The sequence below is a fragment of the Bidens hawaiensis genome, unplaced genomic scaffold (assembly GCF_021521415.1).
Source record: "Bidens hawaiensis isolate Kalapana, Puna unplaced genomic scaffold, B.hawaiensis_p1.1 tig00000055_1, whole genome shotgun sequence".
NCBI lineage: Eukaryota > Viridiplantae > Streptophyta > Magnoliopsida > Asterales > Asteraceae > Bidens > Bidens hawaiensis.
In genome coordinates, this window is record NW_027491016.1 from 1,287,446 (window position 1) to 1,304,847 (window position 17,402).

General features: G+C 37.2%; 1 protein-coding gene across 1 annotated transcript; it reads left to right on the forward strand.

Annotated features, from left to right (window-relative positions):
* The first annotated feature begins 13,595 nt into the window (after positions 1-13,595).
* LOC143631315 (protein REVEILLE 8-like) lies at positions 13,596-16,709 on the forward strand. The gene is made up of 9 exons (XM_077100141.1): positions 13,596-13,780; positions 14,659-14,716; positions 14,791-14,914; positions 15,124-15,258; positions 15,364-15,492; positions 15,745-15,854; positions 15,953-16,012; positions 16,400-16,528; positions 16,677-16,709. Exons 1-8 carry the CDS (start codon positions 13,626-13,628, stop codon positions 16,481-16,483), a joined length of 855 nt encoding a protein of 284 aa, XP_076956256.1. The 5' UTR covers positions 13,596-13,625; the 3' UTR covers positions 16,484-16,528; positions 16,677-16,709.
* The last annotated feature ends 693 nt before the right edge of the window (positions 16,710-17,402 follow it).

Genomic DNA, 17,402 nt, shown 5'->3' on the forward strand with positions numbered 1-17,402 from the left:
CCCATGTTTACTACCGTTTGGTTGCTCGACGCATTCATATAAGTCGTTGCTATGGTCTTTTCTTCGTCATCGGTCTAAATTCTTTGTGGTATTTTAATCATTAGTGTGTGATTTTAAGTGAAATTGTTAGAAATAAAGAGAATGCATGAAAAATAAAAATATAAGATAGATACTTAAAGGAGTAAAATTTTGATTTTTTGTAACCGGGCTATTTCATCAAATTCCTCACTAAAGCATCGGCAACTGCCATCTCCACTTTGGTGGGATGGTAAAGGCTTAGGCCTTTGGGTGAGATGTCCAGGGTTCGATCCCTGGCAATGGCGGTTTATTGTAAATAGTAGGAGGCAAGCTTAAACATTCAAAAAAAAAAAGCATCGGCAACTACAGCCCGGAGCTAGCGCTTGACCCATGGGTGATCGCGATGTAGTCACTCGACAAACTCTACCGAAGAGGGTTGCCCCCCACCCCATATAATGAAAATTGAAAAGAAAGAGAGCCCAATGGGCACCCAAAGGCACATGAACAATTTCCTTTATTAAATCATTGGCCTAAACACCTTTTCGTCCAATTTTGCAAGGCTGTCGTAACGTCGCATGTTTCGTGGATACACTTACGACACGTGTCCATTTCCGGTTATATAATTTTATAATTTAAAAAACAATAAACATTACCTTAAATCCTTAACCGTTAGATATCCGTCATCTAACGGCCATCAAAGTTACATGGTCCCAGGAACCTAAATTAGTGGTCATCATAGGCTTACACTTTGCAGGGGTGGGCCCCTCTGAAAACATTAATTATCTCGAAAAGTCGCATGTTTGGTGTTTTTATTTTTAATTCATCTCAGTAAATAGGCCAAAATACAAAATAAGCCCCTCATGATATCAAACATTTACAAAATACAACTCATTTTTGTAAAGGAAATTATCAAGGGTTTTGTAGTTAGTTTCTGTGTATAATATAATAATGAATTGAGTTAAAATCTATAATATATAAACGAAACCCTTAAAATCCTACGTGTCTCACCCCGACCAATGAAGGCGGAAACATCGAGGCGCAACATGATTGCTCATTGCACAATGACACTATAAAGTTACAATATTTAAACAACTCATTTAAATCCATATCATCATAAATAACACAAAAATTGTTCATACAAAATGTCAAATAGATAGATAAACAAATAACTTGTTCTTTTATTTTCTAATATCCTAAAGCCAAGATAATAAGTTTCTTCAAGTAATCCAATCAAGCTAACATCAAACCTGTAACATTGCATAAAATAGAGTTTGTCAACACGAAGGTTGGTGAGCAATTTTCATAGTTTTGGACAATAAGTATATAGTATGAAATCCACAACTAGTATATGAAAACAATAAATAATAGCAACAATTTAGATAATAAAACCGTCAATAAGAATACATTGACGACAATAATGAAATCGTCAATAAGAATACATTGACGACACCTTTCTATATGGGGATACCATATATATTCGGAATTAACGTATGATCATACTTTGATGAGGCTACCCGCCTTAGCATTCAAGAGGCTACCCGCCTTAGCATTCAAGAATTTGCACATAATCATGTAAAGCATATAACACCAAATCGAGCATTTATTTAAGTAAACATATACAATACGTGTTGTGGTTTAAGTCTCAAGTATAAATCATTTAAATTTGAATAAGTATGCAATGCCACCCCCAAAATGAAAGATGGAAAACGGGGGATGAAAAAGTACTCACATTAACAAGTAACTTGAAAGATAGTGTCGTGAATAATCAGAGAGATCGGTTTAACGAGCAAGACCTATATTAAACGGGTCTTGTGTTAGTAGGTAGTCCTGGAAGGGTTTAAAATAAAATACATGACAAATAAAGTAAATAAATAAAGTTTAGGATTTAAAATGTAAATATTTGAGAAATTAAAGAAACGAGTTTTGTAAAATAAGTTTACTCGAAACCGGATCTCGGTATTCTATTCATTAGTTTTTTTCTTTTTTTACTCAACCTATGTTAAATAATAATGTGGGTTAAAATGCGATATTGCAAAACCTTTGGTTATGAGAATACCAAAACGAGGTTTAAACGAGTGTTCGGGTTTGTCGGTTCGAGACTTGATAATTGACCAAGCTCACAGTTAACTTCCCAAAATAATAAATGTTATGAGATAACTCAATAAAATCAAAATAGACTTAACCAAGTATGTAGTTCTATTGTGAAGAACCTTAACGTTAGTTAAGCGAGTATACGACCTTATCGGTTCGAACTTGTTATAAGATCAAGTTGGTTACTGACATGTCAAGTATGTTTAGAAATTAACAAAAATTGATTTAAAATATAATCTTGAAGAAAAATATGAGTTTTGGTGGCTAAAAACACACTTGTGTGTCTTAAGCGAGTGAACTCGGTTTAGTTCGGTTTTTGGTTCGGTCCTTGACTCGGAATAAGACCGAGGATGGTTACCACATACCCAATTACCATGGAACTTGTAAAATAACTTATAAATAATAATACTCAAGTTTTACATTCAAAAAGTTAACAATAAAGCTTTTAAACAAAAGTTCGGTTTTTGGTTCGGTCCTTGACTCGGAATAAGACCGAGGATGGTTACCAGATACCTAATTACCATGGAACTTGTAAAATAACTTATAAATAATAATACTCAAGTTTTACATTCAAAAAGTTAACAATAATGCTTTTAAACAAAAGTTCGGTTTTTGGTTCGGTTCTCAACTCGGGATGAAACCGAGGCTAGTCACCACATACCCAATACCATGGAACTTGACAAATATGAAAAATAAACTATAATATGTAGAATTTAAGCAAGTATAACAAGTTATATGGTTAGATTTGTTAAATATATAAACAAGGACTACAAAGTCCTCCATGTAACCTTGCCTTACTAGTCCGACATTTCAACCGGCCGAGACCGGAGAAATGAAAGACCGAAGGTAAACAAGGAGTGTATATTATATATATGTTGTAACATCAAGCTTTAAGTATTGAGAAGTTAGTTAAAATGAAAGATTAGCTTATGAAGAACAACCTTAGAATTCAAGAATTTGAGAGAGAAATGAAGAAATGAGCAAGCACAAATGAAGAAGATGGGTGTGTATATATAGGGTAAGTTGAATGGGTCTTTCATAAAGGGTGTTTCATGAAAATGGGCTGGTTATAGACCCAAGAAAGCACAAACTACAAATGGGTCATTCAAGTCTCTATTTTGGTAGTTTTAGTCCCTGGAGTTCGTTTTGAGCGTTTTCGGGGAATTTTAAGAACCGAAAAGGGTGTTTTTTTATCCAACAACTATAAAACAAATATTTAACATACACTTCATTATTTTGATAATATCGAAAGGTTCAGGATACAAAACGGGTCGGGTTTACATTAAGAATACAAGTATAAAATAACCCGAAATTGACAAATGTCACACTACGTGTCGTGATTTGGTCGCTTCCTCTTTTTATGGAAACCACCAGATTGCTTGATTTTTAAATCGAGACCTCTTATTGATTTAACCCAAATTCATGGGTATGGGTCTTACCAAAACCAGATAACTCTTAAACGGGTTATAACATCTCATTAAATTAAAAATTAATCTTATCAACTATTTGATATGAAAATCCTATAAAATAGGAATATACTCAAATTTAATATCCAATTTAAAAAGAAAAAGATATTATTTATAATTAATAAACAATTGTATAGTAAAAAACATAAGCGGGTCATGGGTCACCAAATCCAGATAGCTTTTAAATGGGTTATATTATATCATTTATTTATGAAACCCTTTCATCATCAAACCCTAAGTATATTATTAACTTTCTTACAATAAAGAAAATTAAAATCCAAAAAACAAATATTAAAATACGAAAATGTAAAACAACCATTCTCTCAAGCCATCAGATTGCTTTATTTGTAAATGTAGGTTTCTCACGCATTTGACCCGAATTTATGGGTAAAGGCCTCACCAAACCCAGACAGCTCTTAAACGGGTTATAACATCTCACTATATTAAAAATTAATCTCATCAAATATTTGATATGAAAATCCTATAAAATAGGGATATACTAAAAATTGATATCCTATTTTATTTAAAAAAGATATTATTTATAATTAAGAAACAATTTTATAATAAAGAAAAGACAAAATGACAAAAGACGTCCTTTACGGTTGACTTGATTTTCATTAGACATCCTTTAATGAAAGAAATAGCAAAATGCATAACTCATGTTTCAAATTTGTTTCACGTTACGTCCTTTGTCACTAATCCAGTTAATTTTTCTTGTTAAATCTGGCCATGTGCCTTGCACATGAGGGTAGTATGGTCATTTTACCCCTTTAAGGACTGTTTGTGTAATTAGACAAAATATTTGACCTTTTGAAAAAATATTTTTATTTTTCAATAAAATAAAAAAATACAAATTGTTGGTACATAAATGTCAGTAGTTCATAGTCTAGCGTTTGTAATCGAGTCTGTAATGTAATTATGTTTAAGTTTATGTTTATGTATGTAAGCGAAGTTGTCAACAAGTTCGCTTAGGCGAACTTGTTGAACAAGCGAAGTTGTCGACTAGGCGAACTTGTTCAACGAGCGAAGTTACTGACAACTTCGCCTGAGGCGAAGTTGTCGTGTATTTATATAGCCTACGGGTTTACGGTTAAGAAGATATAGTTTTGGTTAATCACGTGTAATTTAGTAAGTCTATAGACGAGAGATGAGTCAGTTGTTGAGTTCAGTGAACGTGCCGAGAGTCTGTAATAGACGTGTTTCAAGTTATAATATATAACGTGTTCGTTTGTATCGCGTGTGATTGTTTTACGTATTCTACGCTCGTAACTACCTACGCAGGGATTCCGCACCTACGTAGATAGCGATATCCCGTGTAAGATCCGTCCGGGAACCTACAATTGGTATCAGAGCATTGGCTCGATTGTGTGGTTCGGGATTTCACGCGGGTGTAGAAAACGTCTCGTTTGACCTATTCGCGGGACGCGTTTTCGTTGATATTGTGTTATACTCACCTTATACCGTCATATTCAAGCCGTCACACCGACCGGAAACTGCTAAATCGTCGAAAATAGATCTGAATTTTTCAGTGTTCTTCGGGCGAAGTTGTTGTTCTTCAGGCGAAGTTGCCGACGCAGGAAGTAGGGTTTCGGAGAAGATATAAGGTTGAGCGAAGCTATCCACAACTTCGCCTACCTCATAAGTTCGCCTAAGCGAAGTTATCTTCAACTTCGCTTACCTCCTAAGTTCGCTTATCTTAAGCGAAGTTATTCTCAACTTCGCCAAGTCACGCAAATTTAAGGATTTTCCAGCGAAGTTAACACTTAAGCGAAGTTATCCTTAACTTCGCCTATAGTACTGTTTGGAAGAATTTTTGTTTTTTCGGGTTTTTCTTGTTTTCGAGAAGATGTCGCCGATTAACATCTCAGAGTTAGTCAAAATGGAAGTTGAAGCGGGGTCGGCTACTAAGGCCTACAGGGAGATAATTACTTTTCTCCTGCGCTCACGGATATATCACGCAATAACAACTACCCTGCCTATTTCCCTACCGAATATTGAAGACTTTTGGCAGACGGTAGAGTACGATTGCCGGGTTGAGCCCCCGGTTACGCGAGCCACCGTAAACGGTCAAGTTGTTCAGTTTTCTTCTGAACAAATACGGGTGGCGTTGCGGTTTGGTGTAGAGACGAGGGATGACCCAACGGAGTTTGTTGCGCCATTCCGTGATGGGGCGTTTCTCAGGATGGGGTATTCTGGTCCCTTAGGGGACACACAACGGAGGAAGGGATTCCTTTTAGATCAGTGGCGCTTCCTTATGCACGTCATGATCGTATGTATGTCAGGACGGAAGGCAGGCACTGATGGTATGGGTGCGACAATGCAGTCTGCTATGACTGCGTTGACTTATAATAAAAGATATTCTTTCAGCCAGATGATCTTTTACGAGATCAATAGGCAACGAAGGGCTGTGGCGCGTGAGCGGTTTACAATGTATCCACGATTCCTACAGATGATTTTCAATCATGTGGCTCCGACGCTGCCTCAACGACGCCCTATTCGATACGTGGAAAGTGTGACAAAACGTATCTTTGCACAGTGTCGCACTTCCAGCGCACGAAGCAAGCCTGAGCTGCGTCCCAGGCATACTCCGCTCTTTGGGTACCTTATAAACCAGGAGTATGTGCCTGCGGCAGGGGACGAGTTCAGAGACCCAAGACCACAACAGGCGGCAGCACCCCAGGCTGTATCAGCTGCGCCTGCTGTATCTGCTGCTGTGTCAGCTGCAGAGATTGACCTTGACGCCATGTTCAGCGGGCAAGGATTGTTTGATATGGACCGAGTTGATCCACAAGAGAATATTCAAGTCTCGGGTCCACAAGCTGATTTTGATGATGTGATGGAAGAGGCTAGAAGGATGATGGTAACGCATGAGAGAGCGGTTGGTAAACAAAAGAGAACTGTTGACGACGACGACGAGGAAGATGATGAAGAAGAAGCTGTGCAGCTGGTGAGAAAGCGTTCACGAAGGGAAAGGACAGGTATGGGTGTAGGAGCTGGAGAGACTTCACGGTTGGTACGTTTTGCTCCACCTGCCCTGTCTGGTATGTCCATTGTTCCTACCTCTGTGTAGGTATCGAGTACAAGCGCTACGGTTGTTCCCGTAGTGGCTACATCGTCGGCTGACATTCCATCGATCACGGCCGTCCAGACGTCGACTCCAGCAATTGTGTCTCTACCACCTCAAACGCTTACTCCATCGGTGGTAGTAGCACGATTTGTCGAGTCTACGGTCACCACTACTGCAGGGTTATCGGGTACGGTACTACCTGCGGTCACGCCCACTTCAGACTTGGAACGAATAGCTTCACTAGAGCGGATTGTAGCTGAGCAGTCCAAGACTATTCAAAGCCTAGTGGAAGCAAATCAACTGCAGGCATCCCTCCTGGTTGAGCACGGGAAAGTTATAGATTCCTTGAAGGTGTTCTTGGCATCTCAGGGGGAGATGAGCTGTAGAGGAGATGAGCTGAGGACCAAAAGAAGAGAAGACCGAGACGATGATCCCAATGCATCGAAAGATGCAGGTGGTGAGTTGCCAAGAACTACTATACCTCTTGGGGCTTCCACAGCTGAGGGGGAGTCTGCATCTGGTGATGATGTGGTTGCTGTTGGTGATGATGTGGATGTGGTTGAAGATGTTGAGATTGTTGATGATATGATTGATGCGCTGAAAGAGATAGACGATATGTTAGAGGATGATGAGTTGATAAATGAAGATGATGTTCTGCCAATCGATGAGATTGAAAAGATTGGTGCAGAAATTGTGGTTGAGAATGTGATAAAAGAAGGAGAGATTGTTGAAGAAAATGTAGAGCATGAGATCCCTGTGGTTGAACAGTCGACTATATGTGAAGATGCTGTGGTTGACAACACTGAGTGGGAAGATCTGCCAAACTGGAAGGAAGGCTGCGCTCAGTGGTTTGTAAAGACGAAGAAGCCAGCAGTACCGACGATGTTCAAAAAGTCGTATAATATAAAGGGATATGCAGAATCAAAGAAGGGAATCATATGCTGGTTGTACGATGAAGAGTTGAAACTATTTGTGATCAAACGTTACGACGGCATTCAGTACTTCAAGAAGATGTTAAGATCCCTGAATACCTTACCGGAGTGTGAGGTGAAAGACTTAGCAAGACTGGGGCTGATAAACAGAAGTGATGATAACATGGCGAGAGTAATTGGGAAAATTGTTTGGAAGGAGGCCATTAAAGATAAAAAGTTTGAACTTCTGAAGCCTCAGAAAGGGAAGTTAGTAGAAGACAAAGATAGAGGGATGAGGGCAGACGGCAAACCATGGATGGTTATGAAGTATAAACCAGTCCGTCATTTAAAAGAAGTGCCGATGAAGGTGATGCCCAAGAACGTCTTGAAAGACTTGAAGTGGTGGTACGTGGATTGTGAAACTGCTGAAGCGGTCATGGAGGATGAAGATGAGCAAGAGATCATGAGAGTGTATGATCCTATGCACTTAGTCAATCTGTCTCAAGCTGACTTGCAGGTACTACATGCTAAGAAGATTTTCTACATTCCTGCTTGGAAAGAGGAAGCCAAGAAGTACCAGAAGTTGGTTTCTGTATGTGTTAGACAGGGAGTGCATGCTTGAAGAGATGAAGAGAGAAGACGAGAGATTACAAGACACAAGCTTTGAAGATCAAGATATGAAGCTACTGCCAAGGGGGAGTCTGTTGGTACATAAATGTCAGTAGTTCATAGTCTAGCGTTTGTAATCGAGTCTGTAATGTAATTATGTTTAAGTTTATGTTTATGTATGTAAGCGAAGTTGTCAACAAGTTCGCTTAGGCGAACTTGTTGAACAAGCGAAGTTGTCGACAAGTTCGCCTAGGCGAACTTGTTCAACGAGCGAAGTTACTGACAACTTCGCCTGAGGCGAAGTTGTCGTGTATTTATATAGCCTACGGGTTTACGGTTAAGAAGATATAGTTTTGGTTAATCACGTGTAATTCAGTAAGTCTATAGACGAGAGAGGAGTCAGTTGTTGAGTTCAGTGAACGTGCCGAGAGTCTGTAATAGACGTGTTTCAGGTTATAATATATAACGTGTTCGTTTGTATCGCGTGTGATTGTTTTACGTATTCTACGCTCGTAACTACCTACGCAGGGATTCCGCACCTACGTAGATAGCGATATCCCGTGTAAGATCCGTCCGGGAACCTACACAAATAACCCATCTCTCTCTCACACACACACCTCTACCACACATCTGCCATCCACCATCACCATCCCCTTCCCATCATCTTCATCATCACCATCCAACCAATCACTATCAAAACCGATAAGAAAAGCCCTTGAAACGGCGGCATTTTGCTCATTTCCGGGAACCAGTCTCCGGCACGCCGCCTGTAAGTTATTATTATTATTTTAAATTAAAACAAGGAATTTAAATTGCATGTTTGTGTTGATTCCAGATGGGTGGGGTGGATTCCACATGGGGTTTTCAAACAACTCGGATCCGGAGTCGGGTTGGTGCCGGCGAACCGACGGGAAGACCTGGCGGTGCTCACGGGACGCTGTGGCAGATTAGAAGTATGGGATTTTCAGACCTGCATCGTCACTTCCCCTCCTCGTTATGAGAATGGAGCCTCACTGCAAGTCGCCGAGCAAGTAGAATCGAACATATTTGGGTTCTAGGGTTTGAAATTTGGGGCTTTTTTCCCGCGAGATTGTATGGCTCCAGGTTGTTAGATGCTGGTAAATTAAACAAAGGGAAGAGTAAATGGTGAGAAGGTAACAAAGTCCACACAAGAAGGTTGAAAAAACCCACCAAGACCACCGCTGTCTCCGTCACCGTCGCCGGTGCCAACGCCGCCTCTCCCACAGCCCCGACACAAACAAACTGAATCTTCACGAATATGGATTTATGCGGTGGTTGTGATAGGTGTGGTGGCGGTGATAGGCGTAGATGGTGGTGGTTGCTGGAGGTTGGTTGGTGGCAGAACGAGGTGGTGGCGGTGGTGGGATCCGTGTTGCCGGAAATCTAGTTTCATCCTCCAGTAAAACAATCAGGATTCGGGAACCACCGTAGTTGGTGTTTGTAGGTGTGGTGGTGCGGCGGTGGTCCGGTGGAATCTATGGGGTAGAGAGGGAAAGAAAGGGAGTAAAGAGAGAAAGAAGAGAGAGAGAGAGAGTGTGTGTTTGGGAGAATTATTTTTATTTTTAAATATATCATTTTTCTTTTAAGTATTGAATAATTTGTAAATTACAATACTACCCTCAAACTGCACATTTCTAGATTTAACGAAAAAAATTAACTTGTTTAGTGCCAAAGAACGTAACGTGAAAGGAATTTGAAACATAATGTATGTCTTTTGCTATTTCTTTCATTAAAGGACGTCTAATGAAAATCAGGTCAAACATAAAGGACGTCTTTTGCCATTTTGTCTAAAGAAAATAAACGGGTAATGGGTATCACCAAACTCATATAGCTTTTAAACCGGATTATAACATATCATTTATTTGTGAAACCATTTTATTATCAAACCTCAAGTATATTAATTATTAACTTTCTTACAATAAATAAAATTAAAATCCAAATATACATATATAAATATTAAAAACGAATAATGTAAAACAACCCCGTACTACAGGGGATAAAATCTAGTAATATATATATATATATATATATATATATATATATATATATATATTCTCGTAATAGTTGTTTAAATATGATAAGAAAAAACTCTTACAAGATGCAAATTATTATATGTCACCCATATTCAACTCTTCGTTGTAAACAAACCATCATTTATTAAGAGAGGTCTTCATATTTTACCTTATGTTGATTTTACCCGGTAGTCATATACTTTTACTTGTCATGTTTAATCAAAATGAAATATTGATTAATTGACAATGTCATACATCGTTTACATATATTTTTTGGGTTTGTGGGCTACTCAGATCGGTTTTCTTGAATTGAGATCTTTTGAAAGTGAGTTTGAATTCAAACTGAATAGAAATTCTAATTCGGCGCGCTTTGGGTTGATTCAAACAAATCAAATTAATATTAATAACTCGGTTCATAATATTGCTAACGAATCAAATGCTATCCTTGATAAGTTTTAACCATTTCTTTTTGAAAAATTGGATTTTAATAATCCCAACTTTCTGTTACTGGCTAATAATAATTACAACTTAGTTTATTTCCACCAGTGGTCCTAAATTTAAAAAAGTTGGCTCTCAATAGTCCTCCGTTAAAAAAAACCTAACGGTGTTAAGTATTTTCCGAATTTCAAACTGATTTATTAGGGCTTTTGATCGGAAGGAGGATACGAGTCGATTAACGTAAAACTTATTTCAAAATGATGCTTCAAATTGCTTGGTTAGTGCTTCAAATCGGGTGTTTGAATTTCATATTAACAAAAATTGAGTTGTTTGGAGTCGTTTCAAGCTAAGTTTTATATCAATCGACTCGTATCATTATTCCGATCAAAAGCCCTAAAAAATCAGTTTGAAATTCGAAAAAAACTTAACGCCGTTAGATTTTTGTTAACGGGGACTATTGAGAGCCAATTTTTTCTTTTAAATTTGAGACCACTGGTGGAAATAAACGATTATCAGCCAATAACACAAAATTGGGGTTATTAAAATCCAATATTTCTTTCTTTTTTGGTTCTAAACATTTTATTATGCTTGATGACGTCAAAAGAGAGAGAGAGAGAGAGAGAGGAAAACCATTGTATGTGTGGATCGTCTTTGAATTTTAATTTAATAATAGTCATGTGCCCGCGCATTGCAGCGGGTTACGCACGAAAGTTACCGATGTCTGTACGTTCCTCATAACAGTACGTGCATATCCCAACGATAGTATGTGCTTAACATGGCATCAGACGTGTAACCGGTGTCGGTAAGCATGTCACACAAGGCCTAAACGCGAGCAATTTAGTACGCATAAACAATGTCATCCGTGTAACTAATGCCTGAACGCGAGTAACCGGTGACGAAAATTAAGAAGCAGAGATGAATTGTACAGTAGTTTCGAGTAAACCATTTTTTAACCCAGCCCGTTCTGACGCGAAAACCGTTCCGACCCAATATCGTTTTAACCCAAAGCTCGTTTTGACCTGGCCTCTTTTGACCTGAACCCATCGAGAACCGAACCAAATTAAACATTTTTTTGTATCGATCCGTTCTGACCTTAATTCGTTATGACCCATGAGCCTAACCTGTTAGGCCTTTTGCCGGTACTAATAGGTAATCATGTAGCAAGTTAGTTTTTTTTAATTAATAAACTACAGCAATACCATACTCAAATTAAAGAGTATAAAATGCTCGTTTTTATGGTGTAATTTTTTTAAAAGAATATTAGCGTATGAAAAAGTTATGGCCGTTTAAAAATCGCAGGGTAATTTGTTTAGAATAAGGGGTAAAGATGTAACTATTATATAAGTTAACAAAATCTTATTAAAGTTAGAGGACTAAAGTTGTAACTTATTATTAACAAAATTAAAGTTAACCGTATTCATATGGCTAAAGACAAAAGTGTCCCTAGAATCTTATAATTTGATGCATTGTGTGTTGTATCTTTTGGATTGTTGATGGTATCTCTTAAAATTTAAGAGTTCCTTGTAATTCTCTTTATATATAGCATAGATAGTTGTCCAAATCCAATATATATGGTTGGTATTGAACAAGGCTAAAATCAATGGTTCAAAGTTTTGATGTTTGATTTTTGTCGATTTTTGTCTCTTAATAAATGATGGTTCGTTTTCTGGCACCCCATCCGCACAGCCACCATAAAATACAACTCATGAAAAATAAACATGTCTTAGAAATATCTAGTCAATAATATTTCTTAGGCTTGAAATGAATGCGGATTACCACTTACATACGATGGTAGGCTGAGATCCAACTCACGTGTGTGAAATTAAGCCATCCAACTATCAAGATTATGCTAGACAATAGTTTTGATTTATAACCCTAAAATGGGTATTCAGTTGCAAATCCAAAATTAAATAAGGTATACGAAGCATGGTTTAGTAAATGATGAAATGGCTATTTGTATTTCTGGTTAGCTTTGGTCGCAATTAACATGCTAGTAGTTATAAAGGTACAAAGAAAGAAATATTTAACATTACAAAAGCTACTAACTAAAATATTTGGAAGTATGAATTTAGAAACGATGTGTAACACCTAATGCCAAAATTGGCAAACCGGCCACATAACGTAATCAAATTGATAGGGATTGTAATAACCAAGTCACCGAAATTATCTTAGGTAATGATGTTTAATAGACTTCCTTGTGTAGCACATTAGACAAATCTTACATTGTCTCATTTACAAAAGAGATATATCAAGTTATAAGCAATGTCTCATCTTAAACACTCCCAACATTTTTTTGTGCGGACTAAGTGAAATACGAATTAATGAGAGCAGAACTCCAAAGTTAAGCATGAACCCTGAGAAAGTTTCACTTAGACAATCAAAAACAAAGTTACGAGTTTCTTGTGGATAAAGCAAACATTGATTAATATGTAGGGCCAAACCTTATACCTTAAGCCCCCAACTCTATCACTCTTTCAAACTCAAATAGGAGGTAGAGGACTCACATCATTCAAGTGTATCACATGTTACTTCTCATATAAAAATAGTTTACCAAAATTTCAGTGTGCTGTTGATAATGCACGCATTTTAAATTCATAGAAAAATCCTGTAACCTTAAATAAATCCAAGGATCAAATATGTAACCTTTAACTTACTTATCAACCAACATGTCCGTGGGCATATTTGAGGTGTCTAAATTGACCATGCCCATAAATGAGCCGACAGAAACCAAAACATGTTTGAGATATATTCAAGTTATATGAAAACCAGAAAAGTATAAGGTCCTAAATGCATAAAATAGCAAACACAAACATTAAAGTTTGCAACAAGTGGGACGACTAATTATAATCAATCAAAGTCAGGCTCAGTTCACCTGAGCCACAAAACACACGCACACACACACTGACCAGAATCCAGCAAAATTAGTTAACACATATTGCAAGTCCACCATCAACTTCTAGATTTCTTCAATGCATTCACAAGAACACCCGCCATGAATAACTCTAATAAGAATCATGCACATTCGTCGTCGTCAATGGCGGCTGCGGATAGTTTTGGGAAGAAGGTACGGAAGCCGTATACGATCACAAAGTCCAGAGAAAGCTGGACTGAAGAAGAACACGATAAGTTTCTTGAAGCTCTTCAATTGTTAGTAATTATTAATTTGACTTGAGTTTTTTATATTTATGTATATAAATAGTTCGTGTTTAACTCGTCTAAACAACATTTTATTTGGAAGTATTAAGGCTATGCGTTGTGTGGTAACTAGTAGACACTGGTTAAAGAGTCATGCCAACGTCACGTAGGCAGGAAATTGCTAACTACGTAAGCAGGACCCCCCCCCCCCCCCAGTTAGCCATAACACCCGATCTAAAAGAGTTTTCCTTCATGTTCAATAGTGTATGTTTTTCGTTCATATACGATTGTGGTTTTATAGTATAGGATACTAGGAGCTACAGACCGATAAGCTTGACAAAATAGGCATATATTTTTTTTAACAAAAATAATATTTGACTTATTATTATTTTTTATGAATTAAGAAGTTGTTTCAAATAACCAACCAGTAGCTTACACGTGGCACATAATGCGTTGGGGGAGCAACAAATTCAGTTTGCAACCTTGTGGTTGGTGGGGCCCTGGCGTAGTGGATCTCCTATTCCAATTTAAGAAAAGCGGTGAAGAATTTGGCATAGGAGAAGCTACTGCGCAAAAGGGAAATTTGTTATGCCAGGGTTGAAATAAGTTCGTTAAGAAAAATGGAAGTCAAGACTACATTTTGTCAAACCCGTCGGTTAAAATGGTCATTTTAGTGACTTTCCCTAATTATAAGTTTGTGCCATGTGGCAAGAATTGAAATATGTGAATTGATTACAGTTTGTTTTCTATAACCATCATTAAGACATGAAGGTTGAAAAATACTAAAGTGGTCATCATGTTTTTGCAACTTAAAAGCCAAATCTTTAAGCATTTACTTACTGTTTAATTAGCAGTTTGTATCCTCTTTTAGTCTTTTTGTTTATGCATAGGTTTGATCGTGACTGGAAGAAAATCGAAGACTTTGTTGGTTCCAAGACAGTAATTCAGGTGAAAATTTACATATAATGTATGTTCTTAATGTCCACTGTTCAATTTGAGCGCACAATTCGATCTATTTGCAGATACGCAGTCATGCCCAGAAGTACTTTCTAAAGGTCCAAAAGAATGGGTCATTAGCGCACGTCCCTCCGCCTCGTCCTAAACGCAAAGCCACACACCCTTATCCACAAAAGGCACCCAAAAATGGTTTGTATATGTTAAACTTGTAGTTACATTTTAGGCAAATTGAATTTTGGTAATTTTTAAACTATGACCTCTTGGCCGATAATAATCCATACTGATATTCCTGACTTCTACTAGACATAGTCTGGATTATTAAATCCAATTTGCATAACTTTTATATGTTTGTGTCTGTGTTTCTAATGTTTAAAACATGTGATTTGATTTTGTGCCAGTTTTATTGCCACTTCAAGCATCAATGTGTTATCCTTCCTCAATGAGTGCCCTTGCACCTGGATACACTCCATCTGATGGAACTATGTCATCACAAGATGAATATGATCTCCATGGAATTGAAGGCATGCATGCATGTTTGTAACCTATCGTTTCTAATGTCTTTATGCGCGCGCTTAATTACTTATCCGGTTAATATAGCAAAGTTATGCTGACATGTAATATCAAATGTCATTTTTCAGCCGATACCGGATCAAAGGGGATGGTGAATATTAATCCTAATGTCAGTAATAGTGGCATTGGGATGTCAAGTAGGGAAATGCCAAGTTCTGAATTATCTATACAAGGGGAACAAGGTCCTGTCCTTCATGGTAATTTTTTTGATTCAGTACATACAACGACGCTGAAGAACGATAGCTTTGTTTTCAGTAGGATTGGTTTTGCTATTCCAAAGGGGGCAGCAGCGCAGCTTGTTGCCCGCTTACCTGCCTCTTTATTGTAATTGGATCCTTTTACATTTTGAAAGTTCTATTTAAAAAAAAAATACATACATGATTATATATATGTGTGTGTGTGATCAGCATCATCATTAATGTTGTGATTGTATATATACCTTTATTCAGGTATACCAGATTTCTCTGAAGTTTATAGCTTTATTGGAAGTGTTTTTGATCCGCATACTAAAGGACATGTGCAGAAACTAAAGGAGATGGATCCTATAAACTTTGAAACAGTAAGATTTTAATCATATTATCGTTTATTTCATTAACACGTACGTTTGGATTTTTTAATGCCAATAAAATCTTAAACTTATGTCATTCGAACTTGCAGGTCTTATTGTTAATGAGAAATCTCACAGTTAACTTGACAAGCCCAGACTTTGAGCCAATGGTAAGTACGTGTTTTTCACGAGCATATATCCGTTTTTAATAATTCGAAGTAACAGATTCAAGTTTGATAATTTGTTTCAAGGGTTATGTTATAGGCACACCACCCTAAATCCACACACCAACATGTATATATGTCACATTATACAGGCCGTATAACTTCTGACTCAACACGCACCTTTCACGTCAATCAGTATTCAGTATAATGCTATACGGGCCCTATTAACATGTCAGTGGTGTGTGGATAGTAAGTCAGCAGTATGCGTATAGCTTGGCATATTTATTAGTTAGAGAATCAGTAATTTTTGGTCTTCAAGATTACAAGTTACAGACTACCATCCATGACTTCTATATTAGTAATTTGACCACTAGATAATGTTGATGGGTGCAGAGAAAGGTCCTATCATCATATGACATCAGTTCCAAAACCATAGGAGTGTCTGGAGACAATGTTTATGAACAATCAGAGCAATGAGATTATTGTGTTGAACCGTAGGTGCATCGTCGTAATTACTAAGCAGTATGTCTTTTCCTTTGATCTATACTGCAGTTAGTTGTCTCTAGTCTCTACATTATCAACATTATATCTACATTCTTTTGCAAATATTAATTTCATCCCATACAACATACAAGTTTTATCTAAAATGTTTGTGTCTTTGATTGATCAGAACTACATATGATAACCGTTTGCAAGCGTGATTGGTGTGTGAAAATAGTCAAATATTCAGACAAATAGAGTGAATTTCTTGAAGATCTTCTTGTTGTCAATTTATCTTTTAACGTTTATCGGTTAGGTGCATTGTGTGTTGTAAGAGTGGTGTTACTGCAAGTAAAAGAGGGAAAGTAGTTAATAATTAATACTGATCGAAAATACGGTTGGAGAGCAATTTCTGGTTTATGCACCATTGATTTGAACTTGAATAATGATGAGCGTCTTCTATTGCTAGCTTTTATTAGACATTTTTTGTATCTTGAAATTGTACACATAAACTATTAGTTTGAGCACATTTGTTTTTTTGCTTATATCTATGTGGATCATTAAGACATCTATGTTTTGCATTAGAGTCCTAATCAGACCTTCCTCCTCGGCCTCGTCCATCGAGACTCCAACAAAATAATTTTATATTATAGACTAAATGTACGAGATTTCTAAAAACATGACGTATGAGAGATAATCAATCATGTAACACATAAATATAACTAGTTTTGAGGACACGCACGTTGCGTCAGGCTCGTAAAAGTGTACTAATAGTAATACATGTTATTACATCTAACACAAAAAAATAAGAAATTATGCAGTTAAATGTTACATGCATATACATGCGTTATCACATTTGTACGTAGAGTGTTGCAGGTGTGTGTTGTAATTTTTCTAATCAATCATGCTGCCTCAT